Source organism: Bufo gargarizans, chromosome 1 (assembly GCF_014858855.1).
Source record: "Bufo gargarizans isolate SCDJY-AF-19 chromosome 1, ASM1485885v1, whole genome shotgun sequence".
NCBI classification, from domain to species: Eukaryota; Metazoa; Chordata; class Amphibia; order Anura; family Bufonidae; genus Bufo; species Bufo gargarizans.
The window spans coordinates 727820178-727839680 of NC_058080.1; the positions used below are offsets into that span (position 1 = coordinate 727820178).

The 19503-nt window shown below is 47.2% G+C and overlaps 1 protein-coding gene and 1 long non-coding RNA gene across 2 annotated transcripts in view; one reads left to right on the forward strand and one right to left on the reverse strand.

Annotated features, from left to right (window-relative positions):
- The window catches only part of LOC122924872 (NACHT, LRR and PYD domains-containing protein 12-like), a 178314-nt gene that overhangs the window by 46132 nt on the left and 112679 nt on the right, over nucleotides 1-19503 (reverse strand). The window contains exon 9 of the mRNA XM_044276393.1: nucleotides 2132-2302. Within this exon, the coding sequence (XP_044132328.1) occupies nucleotides 2132-2302 (171 nt within the window). The remainder of the gene's footprint in view (nucleotides 1-2131; nucleotides 2303-19503) is intronic.
- Nucleotides 2179-17761, forward strand: LOC122924873. The gene is made up of 3 exons (XR_006387442.1): nucleotides 2179-2304; nucleotides 12983-12985; nucleotides 17520-17761. It is a non-coding gene; the product is annotated as an uncharacterized LOC122924873 (long non-coding RNA).

Consider the following 19503-nt stretch of genomic DNA (forward strand, 5'->3'; position numbering starts at 1 on the left):
CCTGTGCCCACAGGCCGCGAAAGTCCAACCCGTGGGCCGTGAGAAAAACAGAGCGGCCGGGAAGAAATCGGTAGGCTCGAATGAAGCCAGGGCCTAGATTTGGTGGCTCCCGGCCGACTGAGATCTCCGCTCCGCCGCCGAGAACGGAAGTACCCAAAACAGCACTAGCAGGCGCCCAGATGTATACCTGCCTTAAAAGTGCAGTGCTTGGCCGACCGGGGAGCCCGCCCGGTCGGTCTGAGAAAAGGGGGGTACTGAATGGAGCTCAGCAGGCGTCAGTTTCTGAATATCCCCTGCCCAATATGAGCCACGTAAAGATCGGGGGGGATGTGGATCTAAAATGCCGCCTCCGGGTTTGGGATTAACCCCTTCATTGCCCGATTTGTGAGGTGAGATGTGGCGACTGGTGGAGGACTTGCAGCCTCCTTAAGAAAGGGCCATGGTGTGAGGGGGACAGGGGAGGGTAGTAATACTCACCTGTCTTCATCTGTGGTCTTCACCCTTAGTCTTGTACCAGCAGGGCCACCCCACGACCGCTGGCATCAGGGGTATGGGCAGAGAAGGGCTGGAGAAGAGGTGGCCCTCTTGCTGGCGGGAAGCAGGGGAGCGAGGCTGCCCTGGTCTGCTTTGTCTTCTTGGGGGAGGCAGGGCGGTGGAACAAGCAACACCGGACAGCTTCCCAGGGACGCAAGCGTTCCTGTGCCCCATCCAGCAAATCTGTAAAAAATAGCAAAATGAAGAAAAATAAATAAAAAAAGCCACCCTGCTAAGCAGGGAGGTCTGCATCCTACGACACTAAGCTAAAAACTGATATGCTCTCTCCAGGCTAGAGGGGGTATAGCCGGCAGGGGAGGCGTTATCACTTTTCAGCCTAGTGTCGCCTCCTAGTGGCAGCAAGCAGCTATACCCACGGTCTTGTGTCCCCCAATAATACAGGCGAGAAATAACTTTTCTCTAGATGGACTGCAAAATACATAAGCGCATGAAGCCCTCAGACGGCTTTGTGAACGGAAACGTAAAAACTTTATGGTTCTTAGAAGTCGGGAAAAAAAAGCTAAAATATTTATCAGTAATGTGGAGAGAAGATGATAAATCTGCTGCAGATGACACTTATATACAGACTGTGCCAAAATCAAGGGTGCAGGTAAGGGGGGCGGTGGCCGCTGACACAACTATACCTGGTGCATTAGTCAGACATTAGTAGAGACGTCACATATTAAAGGGAACCTGTCACCTGGATTTTGTGTATAGAGCCGAGGACATGGGTTGCTAGATGGCCGCTAGCACATACACAATACCCAGTCCCCATAGATTTGTGTGCTTTTATTGTGTAAAAAAAACGATTTGATACATATGCAAATTAACCTGAGATGTGTCCTGTCCCTGACTCATCTCACATACAGGACTCATCTCAGGTTCATTTGCATATGTATCAAATCTTTTTTTTTTACACAAAAAAAGCGCACAGAGCTATGGGGACTGGATACTGCGGATGTGCTAGTGGCCATCTAGCAACCCATGTCCTCAGCTCTATACACAAAATCCAGGTGACAGGTTCCCTTTAAGCAGTAGAAGAGTTGTGTACTCCGCACACCATAAATCCACTGTAAGTGCCCGTGAGAGTTGTAGAACAGATAATGTGCAAATGTTTAAATTTTATTTTGTTTACAGATTATCATTGTATACATCCAGAGTAAATAACTAGTATGTAGCCACATAAATAATAGTTCCTGGATCCAGCGCCATACCTACTGCACCGCCACCAAGATCCTGCTGAGGAAGGTCATATTAGACTGAAACGTTCGGGAACTATGATTTATGTGGCTACATACTAATTATTTACTCTGGATGTATACAATGATAGTCTGTAAACAAAATAAAATGTAAAAATGTGCACATTATTTGGAGTGCCGTTGATTAACCCTATATCTGTTCTACAACTCTCACGGGCACTCACAGTGGATTTATGGTGTGCGGAGTACACATCTCTTCTACTGCTTAATAGCAGTTAAGCAGCAGTCAGCAGTTTATCTCATAGACATAACACTGGTGCGGAGCATAAAATAGTATAAACTCCATGTATAACGTGTGCCCCACATGTCTCAGTCCTGTACACATCTCTTATACTCACCGTAATTCCTTTATCCTGCAGGCCGGACTGGACAGAGCCTCCATCAAGTCACTGAAGTGAGGACCAGACAGACGGTTATCAGACAGGTCAAGTATCTTCAGGGACCGGTTATTCCTTATTCCAGATGCCAACTGGATGCAGGAAGTGTCTTCTAGATCATTATCATCCAAACTGTAAGAATAAGATGAGATGTGGGTGAGGCGTCCACAGTCTGTAGATTGTGACTGTGGAGAGAAAATGTCCCCGGCTGTTAGTAAAATCCGTAAATGTCATCACTAGAAGCCGCCTCTTGTGTGTGGTGGACGTCAGGAATGGCGTCAGCTGTATGATATGTCCATGTCCTAGAGATCCAGAACTCTGAGGAGTGTCCTCACTTTATGGCATGTCATAAATCAGTGATGATGGCAGCACATGAATGTACAATAGTCTTAAAGCTGGAGGAACTTGTGTCAGCGTCATCAGCTGCTGAGAGCTCTCCTTCCTCCATCTATTGTGGCCCTCAGTCTGTGGCTCCTGTGGTCTCAGTCTCCTTCCTCCACCATCTATTGTGGCCCCTGTGGCCCCCGCTTTCCTCCTCACATTACTACAGGACACATGTGGCTCTGCCCTCGCTCAGTCAGTGTTTTGGGGGATGGATTATTAGTAGACATTACACTACATTCAGGGTTTCTCTGGATTCTGCTGGTATTATTACTTATTGATAACGAGCAGTAATCGTCTCCATTCTGAGTAAATTACAGCCGAGGTCATCAGTAATAATACCGCCATACAGCTGTAATGTAGCACAGGCAGAGATGAGCGCTCTATGGCGGTAAGGGCTCATGTACATATTACAGCTCTGTATAACCTGGGAGTCGCTCAGACCCATAATCCGCCCCATAGACGCAGATGTGTTCTTCCTGTCCCTCCAGATGTCTCTCAGGACATAGGACACCTCCTCCATGTGGAGGCACAATGCAGGTTCTGATGAGGTCAGTCCTAGAACACTTTCCTGTGTATTATCCGGGGAGGGGGGGGTCACGGCTCCCATTATGTGTTACACAGCGGGGGGCAGGTATTACTGATAGCGCCTCCTCCATGTGGAGGCACAATTCAGGTGTCACGGTGGGGAGTGGGGAAAACTCCCCACCGTACAATGTCACCAGGTACTAGGCTGAAGGCAGGGAAAAGGGAGCTGGTCACCTCCTAAAGCATCCCTAAAATAGCCCTAGTCTCCTGGCTGTATGAGCCGCCTTCAATGGTAAGAGGGCTCATACCCACGAACCTAGAGGTCTAGGAATCCCTGCATCGCCCTCAACATCGTGACAGGGCAGAGACCTCCTGTTCATCCATCACCACGGATGAAAGGCGTCTCCAGCGGCCCAGTAGCTGACAGGGAGAAAGACAATGCAGCAACTTTACGGCAGGTAAGGACTGTCGGTAAACTCCCCTCAACACTTGCGGCCCCCTCCATGTTAACCAACAATAAACGACACTGACACAAATCTCTCTTTATAATCTTTATTGTCATTGTTGGATGGTAGTTGGCCACAGCTTTTTATTAACGACATAATATAAACCAAACCCGTGCTATCTGCTGGCCGCTGGCCTCCCAGCGGGCAGTTACGCCAACTTTCTCATTCCAACATTTAACTTTTCTTTACCTGCCGCCAGCTGTGACTTATAAAATTTACCCCGAAGTTCGGGCCATAAACACATGATATCCAAAACCTTCTTCAAACGCATCCACATGAGGGAGGGAGGGACAAAGCGCTTCTGCCAAGAGGAAGATGAGGGGCGGGACAGAGCATTTTATAGGCTCCGTAAACTAACCGCCCCTTCCTGTCCAGCCGGATTCCATATTAACCCCATAACTACTGAATAGACCTGATCAACTACTTTACGGTCCGAAACCATCCCCAAACAGGATAGGGAACACCAGGAAGGGGGGGACCCCCAGTCCCTGCCCACCCTCCATAGTGTAACAACAGAACATCAAACACTTACCTGCCGCAGCAAAGCTCCCTGCTGCCGTGTGCACAAAGCCCAGGGCAGCAGGGAGAGTGTAAGATCCTATTCACTGTAATAGATCTCTATCAGGGGGATAGGACAAGGGTTCTAGCCCTAAGGGGGATAATAGTTATTAAATAAAAAGTTTAAAAAAACAAAGTAAAAAAAATATATATATATATATATATATATATATATATATATATTAAGTTTAAATCACCCCCTTTCTCAATTTTACATATAAAAATTATAAACAATAAAAAAACTAACATATTACATATTGCCACGCCCGAAAAAGTGCTAACTTTTAAAATATAAAAAAATATCTCCTATACAGTTAACGCCGTAACAGAAACAAAATAAAAATAATCAAAACCGCACAATTCGCCATTTTTAGTCACCTTGTCCACTCAAAAAATAGGATAGGACTGTTCTATTATGGGCCGGATGTTCCAAAAAATGCGCAATGCACATGGCTTTTTTGGTGTTTTATATTTTTTGCATGGTATAGAACAGGAGTCGGCAACCTGCAGCACGCATGCCAGAAGTGGCACGCAGACCGCTTTCTGCTGGCATGCCAGCTGTCATCAAATGTTGGCAAGAAATTTCAGTCTCCTTGCCATTTGTTGGATGCCCCACCGCCGCGCTGCACTTCTGAAATAAAGATCCTCAGACGCGTCATGAACGACGCCTCTGCTAGGCCCGCCCCTCAGGCTTCCCGTCCGGACTCCACAGACGAGCGATAGCAGAGAGTGGCACTCTGCTACGCTACTGGCTGGCCTCTACTGTACCTCGCTGCTGCGCGTCTCCACCTCCTCAGGACTGACAGAAATGCTGCCAGAGGTATTTACAGTGTAAATGTACTGAGAGTTTGTGTGTGAACAGATTGGGGGTGGGGAGATGGGGAAACCGGCATGTGACCTGATTGGGACTGGGGGCAGGAAGGTGAGCTTGGGGAGATGAGCATGTCACCAGATTGGGGAGGGGGGGGGGAGATGGGGGAACAAGCATGTGACCAGATTGGGATTTGGGGGGGCAGGATTTTAATCTTAGGGAGATGGGAGAATGAGCATTGTGACCAGATTTAGGGAGGGGTAGGTTGGTGAGCCTGACTACTTTGGGGGGTGCAGTGGGGTTGGTCGGAATGTGATTAGTCTGTGGGGCCAGGGGAGGGGGTGAGATCTAACAGTGATTGGTGCAGCTCTGTGGGGGTCACCAGTATATGGGGTACCAATGTATGTCGGACAGTGGTGGGGGAAGGCAGCCCTCAGTCACCTAAAATTAGTGAGGGCTGCTCTTCCCCACTGTATGGATGGTGGGAGGGGTCCCCCATATATTGGTCCCTTAGGAAGATTCCGAGGAGCAGTGACAATCTCTATTATCTCTTTTATGTAAAAAGTTGTAAAGCGCTTTAAAGAGGACCTTTCATGGGTCCAGACTTTAGGTAGGGCATAAAGCAGAGATCCTATAGAGCTTACTATTATTCCTGTATTAACAAACAAACGGATCCCACAGGAGGTTGCCACGCTAATAAATCGGGCAAAAAAAGAAAAATCAGGTGGTCTCTAGGACCTTAGCGTGTTATTGCAGCCTCCCGGCAGTGGTTAAAACTAATCTTTATTGTTTTTCAACTAAAAAACATGTAAGTCTCGGGATCAAACAATTAAAACTATCAGGAATAGGTCATACACGGGATGACAATCTATATTGTTGAACTGTGATTCACTTCTGAACTAATGTGACCCTGAAGGGTTAAAGCCGCACACTCGGTGCCCACATGCATCAATTCAAAATCACTGTGTGACCTTCCTGCCTAAAAACTGAAAGCCTGCTTCCCTACATGTTTCGCCGAGCGATTCGGCGTCTTCAGGGGAAACTCGCAGGTACTATTATTCCTGGGCGCCGCTCCGTTTGCCCACCGTGCCCTCCAGTATTTTCCCTGCTCAGTATGCTAATTACTAGCATCGGAACAGGGAGGAGGAGACGCCAGGGTTTCTCAATGGGCGTCTCCTTCTCCCTGGCTGTAGCGCTGTAGGGAGAAAAAAACTCAGATAGACTCAGTCTCCTCCTCATTGTTTCGATACTCCTCAATATAATACAAGGCGCCAAAATCAACAGTGGGGCCACGGCGGACTAACAGGAAGGTCTTTTAAAAAAAGGTAACACCCTAATTAGACTTTTGCAAAACTGATTAAAGGTAAGAGGACCTTTGATTAGTTTTGCAAAAGTCTAATTAGGGTGTTACCTTTTTTCTTCAGGAGACATGACGTACCAATACGGCATGTTGTCCTGTTACTTAAGGACACATGACGTACCAGTACGTCATGTATAGTTCCGATCACCGCCGCCCGGTTCAAATTAGAGCAGCGCTCCTCTCCTCCTTTTTTGCGGGAGCTGAGGAGAGAGCTGCTGCACGTGGATCTAGAGCTGCACTGATCTCCAGCCAGCACCCCAGCACCCCCATCTGTGCCCTAGCACCCCCCATGTATTTAGGGAAAGATTAGGTTATGCAGGGATATTCAGGGAAAGTTAGTGAGAAAAATAAATAAGAATTTATGTTGCATCACCCTAAAACGGGTGTCTGGAGTCCACAGCACAGCTGTGTGACCCTAGACCCCCAGGGTTGCTGCAGCTTGAACCCCCCTCCCCCCCCCCCCCCCTCTCAGTTTTTTTTTTTTTTTGTGCGTACGCTGACTGTGGCCGGCACTCTTAGCGTCCGGCCACTTTTAGTGTCCGGCCACTTTTAGCGCATCGCACACCCAACCGCTGATCAACTTGGACGGTTGATCCGCGATTTAGAATTATTTATTTACTTTTTTTTACATTTTTTCCCCCTTTTTTTAGTTAGTCTTTTTTTTTTTTGTCTGTTAGGTTTAGGGTGAGTTCGCGAACACCCGTGCCCTCACACACACGCACACTGAATAAAGCTTTACACGCATGCACACACACACGCATACACACACTCCCCTATGGCCCGCTGGATGTTCTCGGCCGAGGAGGCATACGCCCAGCTTGCCTCCAAGTCCGAGAATCCCAGTGAGGACAAGGATGACCCCACTTTCCTGTTGTCATCCGCGTCCTCCTAATCATCTAGCTATGATGATGAGCCCCCAAGATGGCGGAGACGCCGCCAGGCAGAGCAAGGGGACCGCCATGCTAAGGACCCTGTGGCCCACCTTAGTACGAGCAGCTCTGGGGCTTGTACTAGTTTTCCGGCCCACCAGTTAAATCCACCGGAGCCCCCTGCCGGTGAACTTGTCTGGTGTACCCCAGAGCGATTTGAGCCCGTGATTCCTGATTTTGTAGGCCAACCAGGAATCCAGATTCCCACAGTGGGCTTCACTGAATATGACTATTTTAGTCTTTTTTTCAGTGACCACTTTGTAAATCTGATGGTGGAGCAGACGAACCTGTACGCCCAACAGTTCGTTGCTCAACACCCGGGCTCCTTTTTGGCTAGGCCCGGTGGCTGGACCCTGGTCAGTGCACCTGAGATGAGGACATTTTGGGGCCTCGTGCTGCACATGGGCCTAGTCAAGAAACCTAGTGTCAGGCATTACTCGAGTGGGGACGTCCTCTACCAGACCCCACTTTACAGTACGGCCATGACACGCTCCAGGTTTGAGGCCATCCCGGAAATGCCTGCATTATTCAGATAATGCAGCATATCCTCCCCGAGGTGATCCTGCCTATGACCGCCTGTACAAAATCAGGCCGGTCATCGATCACTTTGGGGCCAAATTTTTACAGGGCTATGTACCTGGAAGGGAGGTCGTGGTTGATGAGTCTCTCATTGAGCTCAAGGGGAGACTCATTTTCCGCCAGTATGTACCCTCAAAGCGGGCGAGGTATGGCGTGAAGCTGTACAAACCTTGTGAGAGTACCTCAGGGTACACTTACAAGTTTTGTGTGTACGAGGGGCGAGATTCCCGTATTCAACCCCCAGAATGTCCCCCCACTCTGGGTGTTAGCAGGAAACTTACGTGGGACCTTATACACCCACTGCTAGATAAGGGTTACCACCTGTACATGGATAACTTTTATACTAGTATCCCCTTGTTCCAGTAGCTCACCGCCAGATCCATGTCCGCTTGTGGGACCGTGCGGAAAAATCAACGCGGCCTCCCTGCCCACCCCCTCCAGGTACCTATCCCCAGGGGTGAGACTCGTGCCATTACCACTGGAAACCTGTTGCTGGTCAGATAAAAGGACAAGAGGGATGTCCTTGTACTGTCCACAATTCACGGTAACGGCATCACCCCTGTCCCTGTGCGAGGTACCGCGGCAACGGTCCTCAAGCCCGATTGTATCGTCGACTACAATCGGTATATGGGAGGAGTTGATCTAGCTGATCAAGTCCTCAAGCCATATAACGCCATGCGCAAAACCTGGGCATGGTACAACAAAGTTGCAGTCTACTTAGTGCAGGTTGGCTTGTACAACTCTTTTGTGCTGTCCCAGAGCGCTGGCAACACAGGGACATTCCTTCAGTTCTATGAGGCAGTCCTCAAGGACCTGATCTTTTCTGACTCGGAAAGAGCAGGCTGGAGTACCTCGGGAACTGGAGGCGCCCGGATTGTCCCTGGCCAACACTTTCCAGGTGTGGTCCCCTATACTGGAAAGAAGGGACGGATCCAAAAAAGGTGCAGAGTGTGTCACAGGAGGGGGATACTACTTCTCAGTGTGACACGTGCCCCGATCATTCGGGCCTCTGCATTATTGGTTGCTTCAGGGAGTACCTGTCACAAGGGTGTCAAGAGCCACGTCTGACTCCGTTATACCGGGGGTAAGGAAGTTGCAGCGGTTGGCTGTGCGCTCTATGTATACAGATAGTGCTGTTTCGTAATGGTAGCTTTCAGGGTTTGCCTTGCAATCCTTTTTGGCTCACTCAGGGATCCGTAGCTTCTTCTCCTCATCTGTTTCTTGTCCAGCTATCCCAACCACCTTATATTTCCCTCTCCCACTTCTCTGGTTGCCAGATATAGAGCTTCCTGCCTGGACTTCTATACTGACCCACTGGAGCTGTGTAGCTGTAATTCCTGGTTGTTGTTCCAGAACGTTACCCTCCGGATCCCTGTTGGGCTTTTGTTGTCCGCTGTTGTCACCCACCTGGGATTATATGTTTTGTCTGTATTGTCTGTCCTCTCCTTGGTGTTTTCCTTTAGTGTTAGTGGTGCAGACTCGTGATCCCACCGCCCCGTTCACTACCTAGGGCTCATCTCGCGGAAAGCCAGAGTTTAGGCACGTGATCGGCGTACGGGTGAGGAACCCGTCTAGGGACGTCAGGGCAGTCAGGTGCAAGCCTCAAGGTGAGTTAGGGGTCACCACCTTTCCCTCTCCCTTGGACAGGGCCTTCCCATTTCCCTCCCTTTGCGTCACGTATGTGATCGGCACGCCGGTCATGATAGTACGACACATCCATGGAGTACTAAATTTATATCCCAATTTAGCCACTGACAATCGGATAAAAAACTGGTTAAAAAATATTATTTAGTAAAACTAAAATAATTAAAAAAAGTAGACATATTGGGTATCGCCGCGTCTGTAAGAATCTGCTCTATAAAAATACCCCCCAACCCCTCAGATGAACGCGGAAAAAAAAAAAAAAGGTGCAAAAAAAGGTATTTTTTTGGCACCTTGCATCACAAAAATTGTAATAGCATGCACTCAAAAAGTCATATGCCCCCCAAAATAGTGCCAATAAAATCGTCCTTTTATTCTGCAAAAAATGAGCCCCTACATAAGATAATCGGCTAAAAACTAAATAAATTATGACTCAGACTATAGAGATACTAAAATGTTTTTTTCTCTTTTTTTCTTTATAAAAAGATAATATAGTGTAAAACATAAATAAATAAATGAATGAAAAGTAGACATATTAGGTATCGCCGCGTCCGTAAGAATCTGCTCTATAAAAGCAATTTTTGGGCAAATTTTCCATGTTAATCCGTTACAGCCAAACAAAACTTAATATTTATTACCCTAGTACTGCAGTTTACAGAAACACCCCATATGTGGTCGTAAACTGCTGTATGACCAAACGGCAGGGCGCAGAAGGAAAGGAACGCTGTATGGTTTCTGGAAGGCAGATTTTGATGGCCTTTTTGGGGGGGCAGCATGTCCCATTTAAAACCCCCTGATGCACCCCTAGAGTTAAAACTCCATAAAAGCGACCCCATCTTAGAAACTACACCCCTCAAGGTATTTAAAACTGATTTTACAAATGTCGTTAACCCTTTAGGTGTTCCACAAGAGTTATTGGCAAATGGAGATGAAATTTCAGAATTTCTATTTCTGGTAACCTTGCCTCACAAAAATGTAATATAGAGCAACCAAAAATCATATGTACCCTAAAAATAGTCCCAACAAAACTGCCACCTTATCCCGTAGTTTCCAAAATGGGGTCCCTTTTATGGAGTTTCTACTCTAGGAGTGCATCAGGGGGGCTTCAAATGGGACATAGTGTAAATTAACCAGTCCAGCAAAATCTGCCTTCCAAAATCCACACGGCGCTCCTTTCCCTCTACGCCCTACTGTGTGCCCGTACAGTAGTTTACGGGCCACATATGGGGTGTTTCTGCAAACTACAGAATCGGGGCAATAAATATAGCATTTTGTTTGGCTGTTAACCCTTGCTTTGTTACCGGAAAAAATGGATTAAAATAGAAAATTTGCCCAAAAATCTAAATTCAGAAATTTTATCTCCATTTGCCATTAACCACTTCAACCCCCCCTAGCTGAAACCCCCTTAATGACCAGGCCACTTTTTACACTTCTGCACTACACTACTTTCAACGTTTATTGCTCGGTCATGCAACTTACCACCCAAATGAATTTTACCTTTTTTTCTTCTCACTAATAGAGCTTTCATTTGGTGGTATTTCATTGCTGCTGACATTTTTACTTTTTTTGTTATTAATCGAAATTTAACGATATTTTTGCAAAAAAATTACATTTTTCACTTTCAGTTTTAACTTTTGCAAAAAAAACGACATCCATATATCAATTTTTCGCTAAATTTATTGTTCTACATGTCTTTGATAAAAAAATGTTTGGGTAAAAAAAAAAATGGTTTGGGTAAAAGTTATAGCGTTTACAAATAATGGTACAAAAATGTGAATTTCCGCTTTTTGAAGCAGCTCTGACTTTCTGAGCACCTGTCATGATTCCTGAGGTTCTACAATGCCCACACAGTAGAAAAACCCCACAAATGACCCCATTTCGGAAAGTAGACACCCTAAGGTATTCACTGATGGGCATAGTGAGTTCATAGAACTTTTTATTTTTTGTCACAAGTTAGCGGAAAATTATGCTTTTTTTTTTTCCAAAGAGCACCTTTAGGATTTAACTGGTCATTTTTTACAGATTTTGATTTCAAACTACTTCGCACACATATGGGCCCCTAAATTGCCAGGGCAGTATAACTACCCCACAAGTGACCCCATTTTGGAAAGAAGACACCCCAAGGTATTCCGTGAGGGGCATGGTGAGTTCCTAGAATTTTTTATTTTTTGTCACAAGTTAGTGGAATATGAGACTTTGTAAGAAAAAAAAAAATATCATAATTTTCCGCTAACTTGTGACAATAAATAAAAAAATTCTAGGAACTCGCCATGCCCCTCACGGAATACCTTGGGGCGTCTTCTTTCCAAAATGGGGTCACTTGTGGGGTAGTTATACTGCCCTGGCATTTTAGGGGCCCTAATGTGTGGTAAGTAGTTTGAAATCAAAATGTGTAAAAAATGGCCTGTGAAATCCGAAAGGTGCTCTTTGGAATGTGTGCCCCTTTGCCCACCTAGGCTGCAAAAAAGTGTCACACATGTGGTATCGCCGTACTCAGGAGAAGTTGGGGAATGTGTTTTGGGGTGTCATTTTACATATACCAATGCTGGGTGAGAGAAATATCTTGGCAAAAGTCAACCTTTCCCATTTTTTTATACAAAGTTGGCATTTGACCAAGATATTTTTCTCACCCAGCATGGGTATATGTAAAATGACACCCCAATACACATTCCCCAACTTCTCCTGAGTACGGCGTTACCACATGTGTGACACTTTTTTGCAGCCTAGATGCGCAAAGCGGCCCAAATTCCTTTTAGGAGGGCATTTTTAGACATTTGGATCCCAGACTTCTTCTCACGCTTTTGGGCCCCTAAAATGCCAGGGCAGTATAAATACCCCACATGTGACCCCATTTTGGAAAGAAGACACCCCAAGGTATTCAATGAGGGGCATGGCGAGTTCATAGAATTATTATTTTTTTTGGGGCACAAGTTAGCGGAATATGAGACTTTGTAAGAAAGAAAGAAAAAAAAAATTTCCGCAAACTTGGGCCAAAAGAATGTCTGAATGGAGCCTTACAGGGGGGTGATCACCCATATAGACTCCCTGATCACCCCCTGTCATTGATCACCCCCTGTCATTGATCACCCCCCTGTAAGGCTCCATTGATACATGGATCAGATCCGCAAAACACATACGGACGTCTGAATGGAGCCTTACAGGGGGGTGATCAATGACAGGGGGGTGATCAGGGAGTCTATATGGGTGATCACCCCCCTGTCATTGATCACCCCCCTGTAAGACTCCATTCAGATGTCCGTATGTGTTTTGCGGATCCGATCCATGTATCCGTGGATCCGTAAAAATCATACGGACGTCTGAATGGAGCCTTACAGGGGGGTGATCAATGACAGGGGGTGATCAGGGAGTCTATATAAGGTGATCAGGGGTTCATAAGGGGTTAATAAGTGACAGGAGGGGGTGTAGTGTAGTGTAGTGGTGTTTAGTGCTACTTTACACAGCTACCTGTGTCCTCTGGTGGTCGATCCAAACAAAAGGGACCACCAGAGGACCAGGTAGCAGGTATATTAGACGCTGTTATCAAAACAGCGTCTAATATACCTGTTAAGGGTTAAAAAAAATCGCATCTCCAGCCTGCCAGCGAACGATCGCCGCTGGCAGGCTGGAGTTCCACTCGCTTACCTTCCGATCCTGTGAACGCGCACGCCTGTGGGAAATCTCGCGTCTCGCAAGATGACGCGTATATGCGTGACTGTGTGCAGCGCTGCCGCCTCCGGACCGCGATCCTGCGTTAGGCGGTCCGGAGGCGGTAAAAGGGCTTCTGTCACCCCACTAAACTTTTTTTTTTTTTTGTTTACTTCTAATCCCTACACTGCTATTTATGCCTACATAATCTAATTGATCATTTTGGTCCAGTAGATTTTCTTTAAAACATGCTTTTAAAATATCCAAATTACCTTGCTACCAGCAAGTAGGGCGGCTACTTGCTGGTAGCAGCCGCATCCTCCGATCCTAAAGACGCCCCCTCCGCATGTTGATTGACAGGGCCAGGGAACGGGATCGTTCTCTGCTGGCCCTGTTTGAATTCAAAATCTCGCGCCTGCGCCGTACCTGTCTTCAATCGGCGCAGGCTCACTGAGAGGCGGCCGCTCGCTCAGCCGCTCCATCCTCAATGCGCTTGCGCCGGGTGTAGATGTGACGTCATCGGCGCAGGCGCATTGAGGATGGAGCGGCCGAGCGAGCGTCCGCCTCTGTGCGCCTGTGCCAAATTAATACTGTTACGGCGCAGGCGTGAGATCTTGATAGCAGACAGGGCCAGCAGAGGATGATCCCGTTCCCTGGCCCTGTCAATCAACATGCGGAGGGGGCATCTTTAGGATCAGAGGATGCGGCTGCTACCAGCAAGTAGCCGCCCTACTTGCTGGTAGACAGGTAATTTGCATATTTTAAAAGCACGTTTTAAACAAAATCTACTGGACCAAAATGATTAATTAGATTATGTAGGCATAAATCACAGTGTAGGGATTATAAGTAAACAAAAAAAAAACTGTTTAGTGGGGTGACAGAAGCCCTTTAACTCTTGTGGAACACCTAAAGGGTTAACAAAGTGTGTAAAATCAGTTTTTAATACCTTGAGGGGTGTAGTTTCTAGAATGGGGTCATTTTTGGGTGGTTTCTATTATGTTAGCCTCGCAAAGTGACTTCAGACCTGAACTGGTCCCTAAAAATTGTTTTTTTTTTAAATTTTCTGAAAAATTTCAAGATTTACTTCTAAACTTCTAAGCCTTGTAACATCCCCAAAATATAAAATATAATTCCCAAAATGATCCAAACATGAAGTAGACATATGGGGAATGTAAAGTAATAACTATTTTTTGAGGTATTACTATATATTATAGAAGTAGAGAAATTGAAACTTGGAAATTTGCAATTTTTTTTATTTTTTGGTAAATTTGGTCTTTTTTTTATAAATAAAAATGATTTTTTTTTTTTTTTGGACTTCCGGTTCCTGTGCCAGCATGGTCGGATGCACTGAGTGAAGCTCTGCAAATCTCTGCTCCCTAGCTATCCAGATTGCAATCTCGTCAGAACCCGAACGTATCGGTACCTCATCTCCCACTGGGGGTGCATGGACCGGTTTTTGGTGACCATGGGGGAGTATAAACAAGCAAAAAAAACAACAGAAAGCAGCACAGCTGTTGGCAGCACCACTCGAAATGGCAGACCCGCCATTCTTACAATCACTATAGATTATAAAAGTCTGGCACTAGAAGTAGCGGCGCAAATTTTACCGGACTTACAAGAATCATTAGCTACTACCCTGTTGGCCTCCCTAGCGCACCTTCACCAAGACATTGCAGAACATGGCCGTCGTATCGATTCGGCGGATAAGAGAGTCAATACGCTGGAAGAGGCACAGGCTCAATGTCAGGCTACGTGCTCTCTGCTTCAGATGGAAAACAAGCAGATGAAGGCCTGCTTAAGGAACAACTTAAGTTTGGTTGGGGTGCCTGAGTCAGTCCCCACACGAGATCTAGTGGCCCTCTGTGAGAAAGACCTACCGATCGCTTTACAAATGTCAGCGGCGTGCAAGATGGAAAGGGCTCACAAGATAGGCCTGGCGCCACCACCAGCCGACCAGCGAAAGGGAGGGTGGCGGGGGGGTTGCCAATACATGCAGCCCTGGCCCAAAGGCCAAGACAAGTGATAGTCCGCTACCTGGATTTCTCCGACAAAGCTTCAATCCTGCGAGCTTACAAAAAATAGAAAATCTCATTGGAGATGGAAGGATCCCGAATTCTTCTTTTTGAGGACTTTTCCGCGGATGTGGCAAAACGCATTAGGGAGTTTTCGCCACTTTGTTCCAGCCTTTACCGGGAACAACTCAAATTCGCGCCAATACCCAGCAACACTGAAAGTACATTCCCCGGATGGCCAGCTACTCACCTTCCAGGATCCGCAGGCAGCTTGTCGGGATCTGCAACGGTTCATACCCAAGGACTGAAGAAGATGGTCGAAATATCACTGTTCAGGGTGGGAAAATGCGACTAGCAACCAGGCGACAGGAAGAGCCTGGTCATCACCAGGACTCTATGCTTGAGAGACCCTGGGTAACGTTGTGAGATAAGTTTTAAGGCCGATTTATTGGCCTGTATTTGTGGGAGGGGCTATGCCACGCTATTTAGGCTCTGTTCCCCCTCCCCTACATCCTATATCTGCTCAACACAGATCGTGGCCATATCGGTGTGCGTCTGGTCTGTTGCCCTACTGCTCCCTATCCACACCGTGCGCTGTGTACTCCGTTTTCGCATCTGACTCGGTCGCCCGTCTTCCCAGGTAAGTTGCCGCCTCAGTCAGCGGCCCGTTGCTCAAAGTCCGGTCGGCAGCGCCGACTCCCCAGGTAAGGGGGAGTCACGCTGCACCGGAGCAAACTGCCTGGATGCATCGGCTCCCACGCGGCAGTTTAGGCAGGGTGCAGGGGTCAGCGTGGTCCCGAACTTTTTCGCAAATGTCTGGCACAGGCCGCTGTGCCATTAGTGAGGCAGGTTATTTGGTTGGGTTTGTTGTACTTACCTCGGTGGCCTCCCTGTCTGGTGTCCTCTCCTGCTGTCACTGGCCGCTTGCTTCAGTTCAGTCGGCGTCCCAGGCTCCTTCCTGTTTGGCTCCATTCGCCCCCGGTGGCCACAGCTGAGAATGCAGGACGGGGAGCTCAATACACAGGGTGTAGCAGGTCTTGAGAGTGAGCACCCTCTGGTAGTAGAAAAAAAAAAAAAAAAAGAGGAGGTTGATTGAATTGGCAGGTTGAATCCTTATGTGTTAAGGATGAAACAACTGCCCTGCACACTTTATTAGGTAGGTTCAGTCACCTCTAGTACGCATTCACCACGTCATTTCGTTTCCAAACCTCCGTAGTTTACGCATCGTACGCACGTTTTGTTCGTCAATCTCGTTCACATCTCCAGTCATGTTCAGCCGTTCCTTGTCTGTTTATGTATGTTTTCTCCATTTTCTCTCTAGGGACGTTGCTTCTTTTCAGGTCCAGCTTCATTTCCAACAGGTAGTATAGGGCAGTTTTCAGTGCTAGTTTCACCTTCTCATTTTCGTTGTCTAAAAAAAAAAAAAAAATTATAATCTCACGGTTTTATTTAGATATTCTCTTCATTCCCGCTATTTGCTTCTTCCGCGCTGTGGCTAAGTCAGCTCAGTTTGTCGGTGGCGGTATTCATTGATCACGGGGTTACGTTATTCACGTTGGCATGCCTACGCACTCCACGTCGTTCGGTGGCAGGGTTGTCACTGGTGCCCAGTCCACATCCGCAGCGGGGTGCACCGGTACGACAGGCTCGGTTCCTAATATCACCCCCGCTCATTTCATACCGGCCAACATCAGGAAAGATATTCTGGAAGGCAGGGACGTCAATTTGGCTTCCCTGTTGATTGCTACTCGGGATTTCTCTGACAGCAAAGTCATCGCGTGCGGTGATGTCTTAGTAGTACTCAGGGGCCGCAATCTCAGGCTTAACAGGAAGCTTACCATCCCGGAGTTCCTTTTAGCTTTCAGTCTGTATAGAGACGTGATTTGTTCCGTACGGCCCGACCGTAGGGAAGAGTTAGATCTTTATTTGTTTAGGGTGACCGAATTAGGGTACAAATATGGTGGTAGTTCGTTCTATGATTATCACTGCTCTTTTTCAGCTAAGGCCGCGGCGGCCCTCAGTCAATTTCAGTTTCTCACAAATTGGGCTAATATCGACACTGAGATATTTTGCAGACACTTTGCTGGTCTTAGGGCTCCCGCTTGTTCTCTGTGTCAATCCATCTACCACACAGCAGAATGGTGTCACAGGGCTGCCTCAAGTGCCGATAGTAGCCCTCCCGCACAGCCGTCTAGGCACCCTGATCCCCAGAATACCTCAGGTTTAGTCGACAAATTGGGAAGGCCCATTCAATATCTCGGCAGATCACAGATCTGTAATAATTTCAATTTTTCCTCCTGTAATTATAGTCAGTGTAGGCTGTTACATGTTTGTGTGAAATGTTTCAGAGCCCATCCCAAGTTAGTCTGTACATTAAAAGCAGATAAGTCGTATCTGAGTGTCCTTAACGTTGATTGTCTGCTGCACTTCCTACGCAACCACCACGACCCTAGCTTCGTACAGTTCCTCATGTCAGGGTTTAGATCAGGTTTCCACACTGGCCTAGTCGCCTTGCCTGAATCGTCTTATGAGTGCAGGAATTTATTGTCAGCGGAGCTTCACCCTCAGGCAGTGGATGAACTGATTTCCATCGAGTTGACTAAGGGGTTCCTAATAGGCCCCTTTTCTTCTCCTCCTTTTGCGCGGTGGAGAGTCAGCCCCATAGGCGTAGTCACAGGCAAATTCAGTAACAAACAAAGGTTGATCATTGACTTGTCAGCCCCACACTGTCACTCCACCCCCAGCATTAACTCTCTCATACCCTCCGAAGAAGTCAGCATGAAATACTCCTCCATAGATCAGGCCATCGCTATCATATTGCAGTTAGGACGTAGCTCCATTCTGTCAAAAGCTGATATATCTGATGCCTTTAAGCTACTCCCCATCAGTCCCACTTTGTGGCAGTGGCATGGTATAAAGTGGAGAGATCTTTATTATTTTGCCTCTAAGCTCACTTTCGGTTCAAAAAGCAGTCCTTTGTTGTTTGACAAATTGGCCCAGGCTCTCTACTGGATACTAGTCAACGAGTTCCATTGTAGTTTTGTTATTCATTACTTAGACGACTTTCTGTTGTTGGAACACCCTGAGTCCAATCCGATAGCACTGCAGTCGCTGCTGAACTGTTTTCACCAACTTGACATTCCCGTTTCCCCAAAAAAGGTCGAAGGTCCGTCCCCAGTTATTACTTTCTTAGGTATTATTCTGGACACAGTAAACATGGTCGCTAAGTTACCGGAAGACAAACTGGACAGGATTAGGTTCACCCTCCACAATTTCACGCAGACCAGAACCATTAAAAAAGTTGAATTACAGTCTCTTTTAGGCATGTTAAATTTTGCTATGCGAGTCATGCCCCAAGGCAGGCCATTCGTGTCACGACTACTAGCTCTCCTTCCTTCAGCTCCCTCCCAAGACAGCCTCGTTTACCTTGACGATCAAATAGTAGCCGACTTAGTCATGTGGGACTATTTTCTCAGTAGCTGGAATGGTATTTCTCTCCTCATCCCGGTGGTGTCCAATAGTTCCCCTATAGTCTTCTCTGATGCAGCTCCCAGTTCTGGATTCGCAGCCATTTTTGGCACACATTGGCTAGCGGACGTATGGCCTGACGAAGTCAAGACACTGCAAGGGTTTCTTCAGTCTTCAGCTTCCTGTGAAATTTACCCCTTGGTCGCAGCCGCTCATGTGTGGGGTCATGAGTGGACCGGTCACACGGTATTGTTCATTTCCGACAATGCAGCAGTTATGGATGTCCTAAACAATGGGTCGTCTAAATCCCCGCAGGTGTTGCCGTTCCTCAGACGACTAGTGCTTCTTTTATTACAATACCAGTTTCGCTACACGTGCTCACATATATCAGGACAGAAGAATGTCGCAGCTGATGCGCTGTCTAGAGCTAATTTTGGCCTTTTCTCGCAGGTATCTCCCGACGCAGACGCCAGCGGAGCCACAGTCCCTCCGTTCCCTTCTCTGGTTTGGACATAAACTCTCACTTAGCTACAGCTCGTTCTCTACCGGCCAAGTCCCTGTCACCCAACACGGCCAGGGCTTATCAAACAGGTTGGAGAACGTTCCTTAAATTTTAAGACAAATTTCCCCAAGGCGTCCTCGATTTTACCGACTACATCCTGGCCTTCATTGGTTATTGTCACTCTGAGTTGAATTTGTCGCACTCCACAGTTAGTCTTACTTAGCCGGTGTGCAGCATTTCCGAGCCTCCAGTCAACCAGTAGCTCCCTCACTGTTCTCCATTCACATAGTCAAGGCTACACTTAGGGGACTTGAAAATGCAATCCTAACACGCGGCCGGGCCGCCAGGCCGTCACTGGGCAAATATTTCGTCAGTTGTCTGACATGTTAGACCGTAGCCCTTTCGGAGCCCAG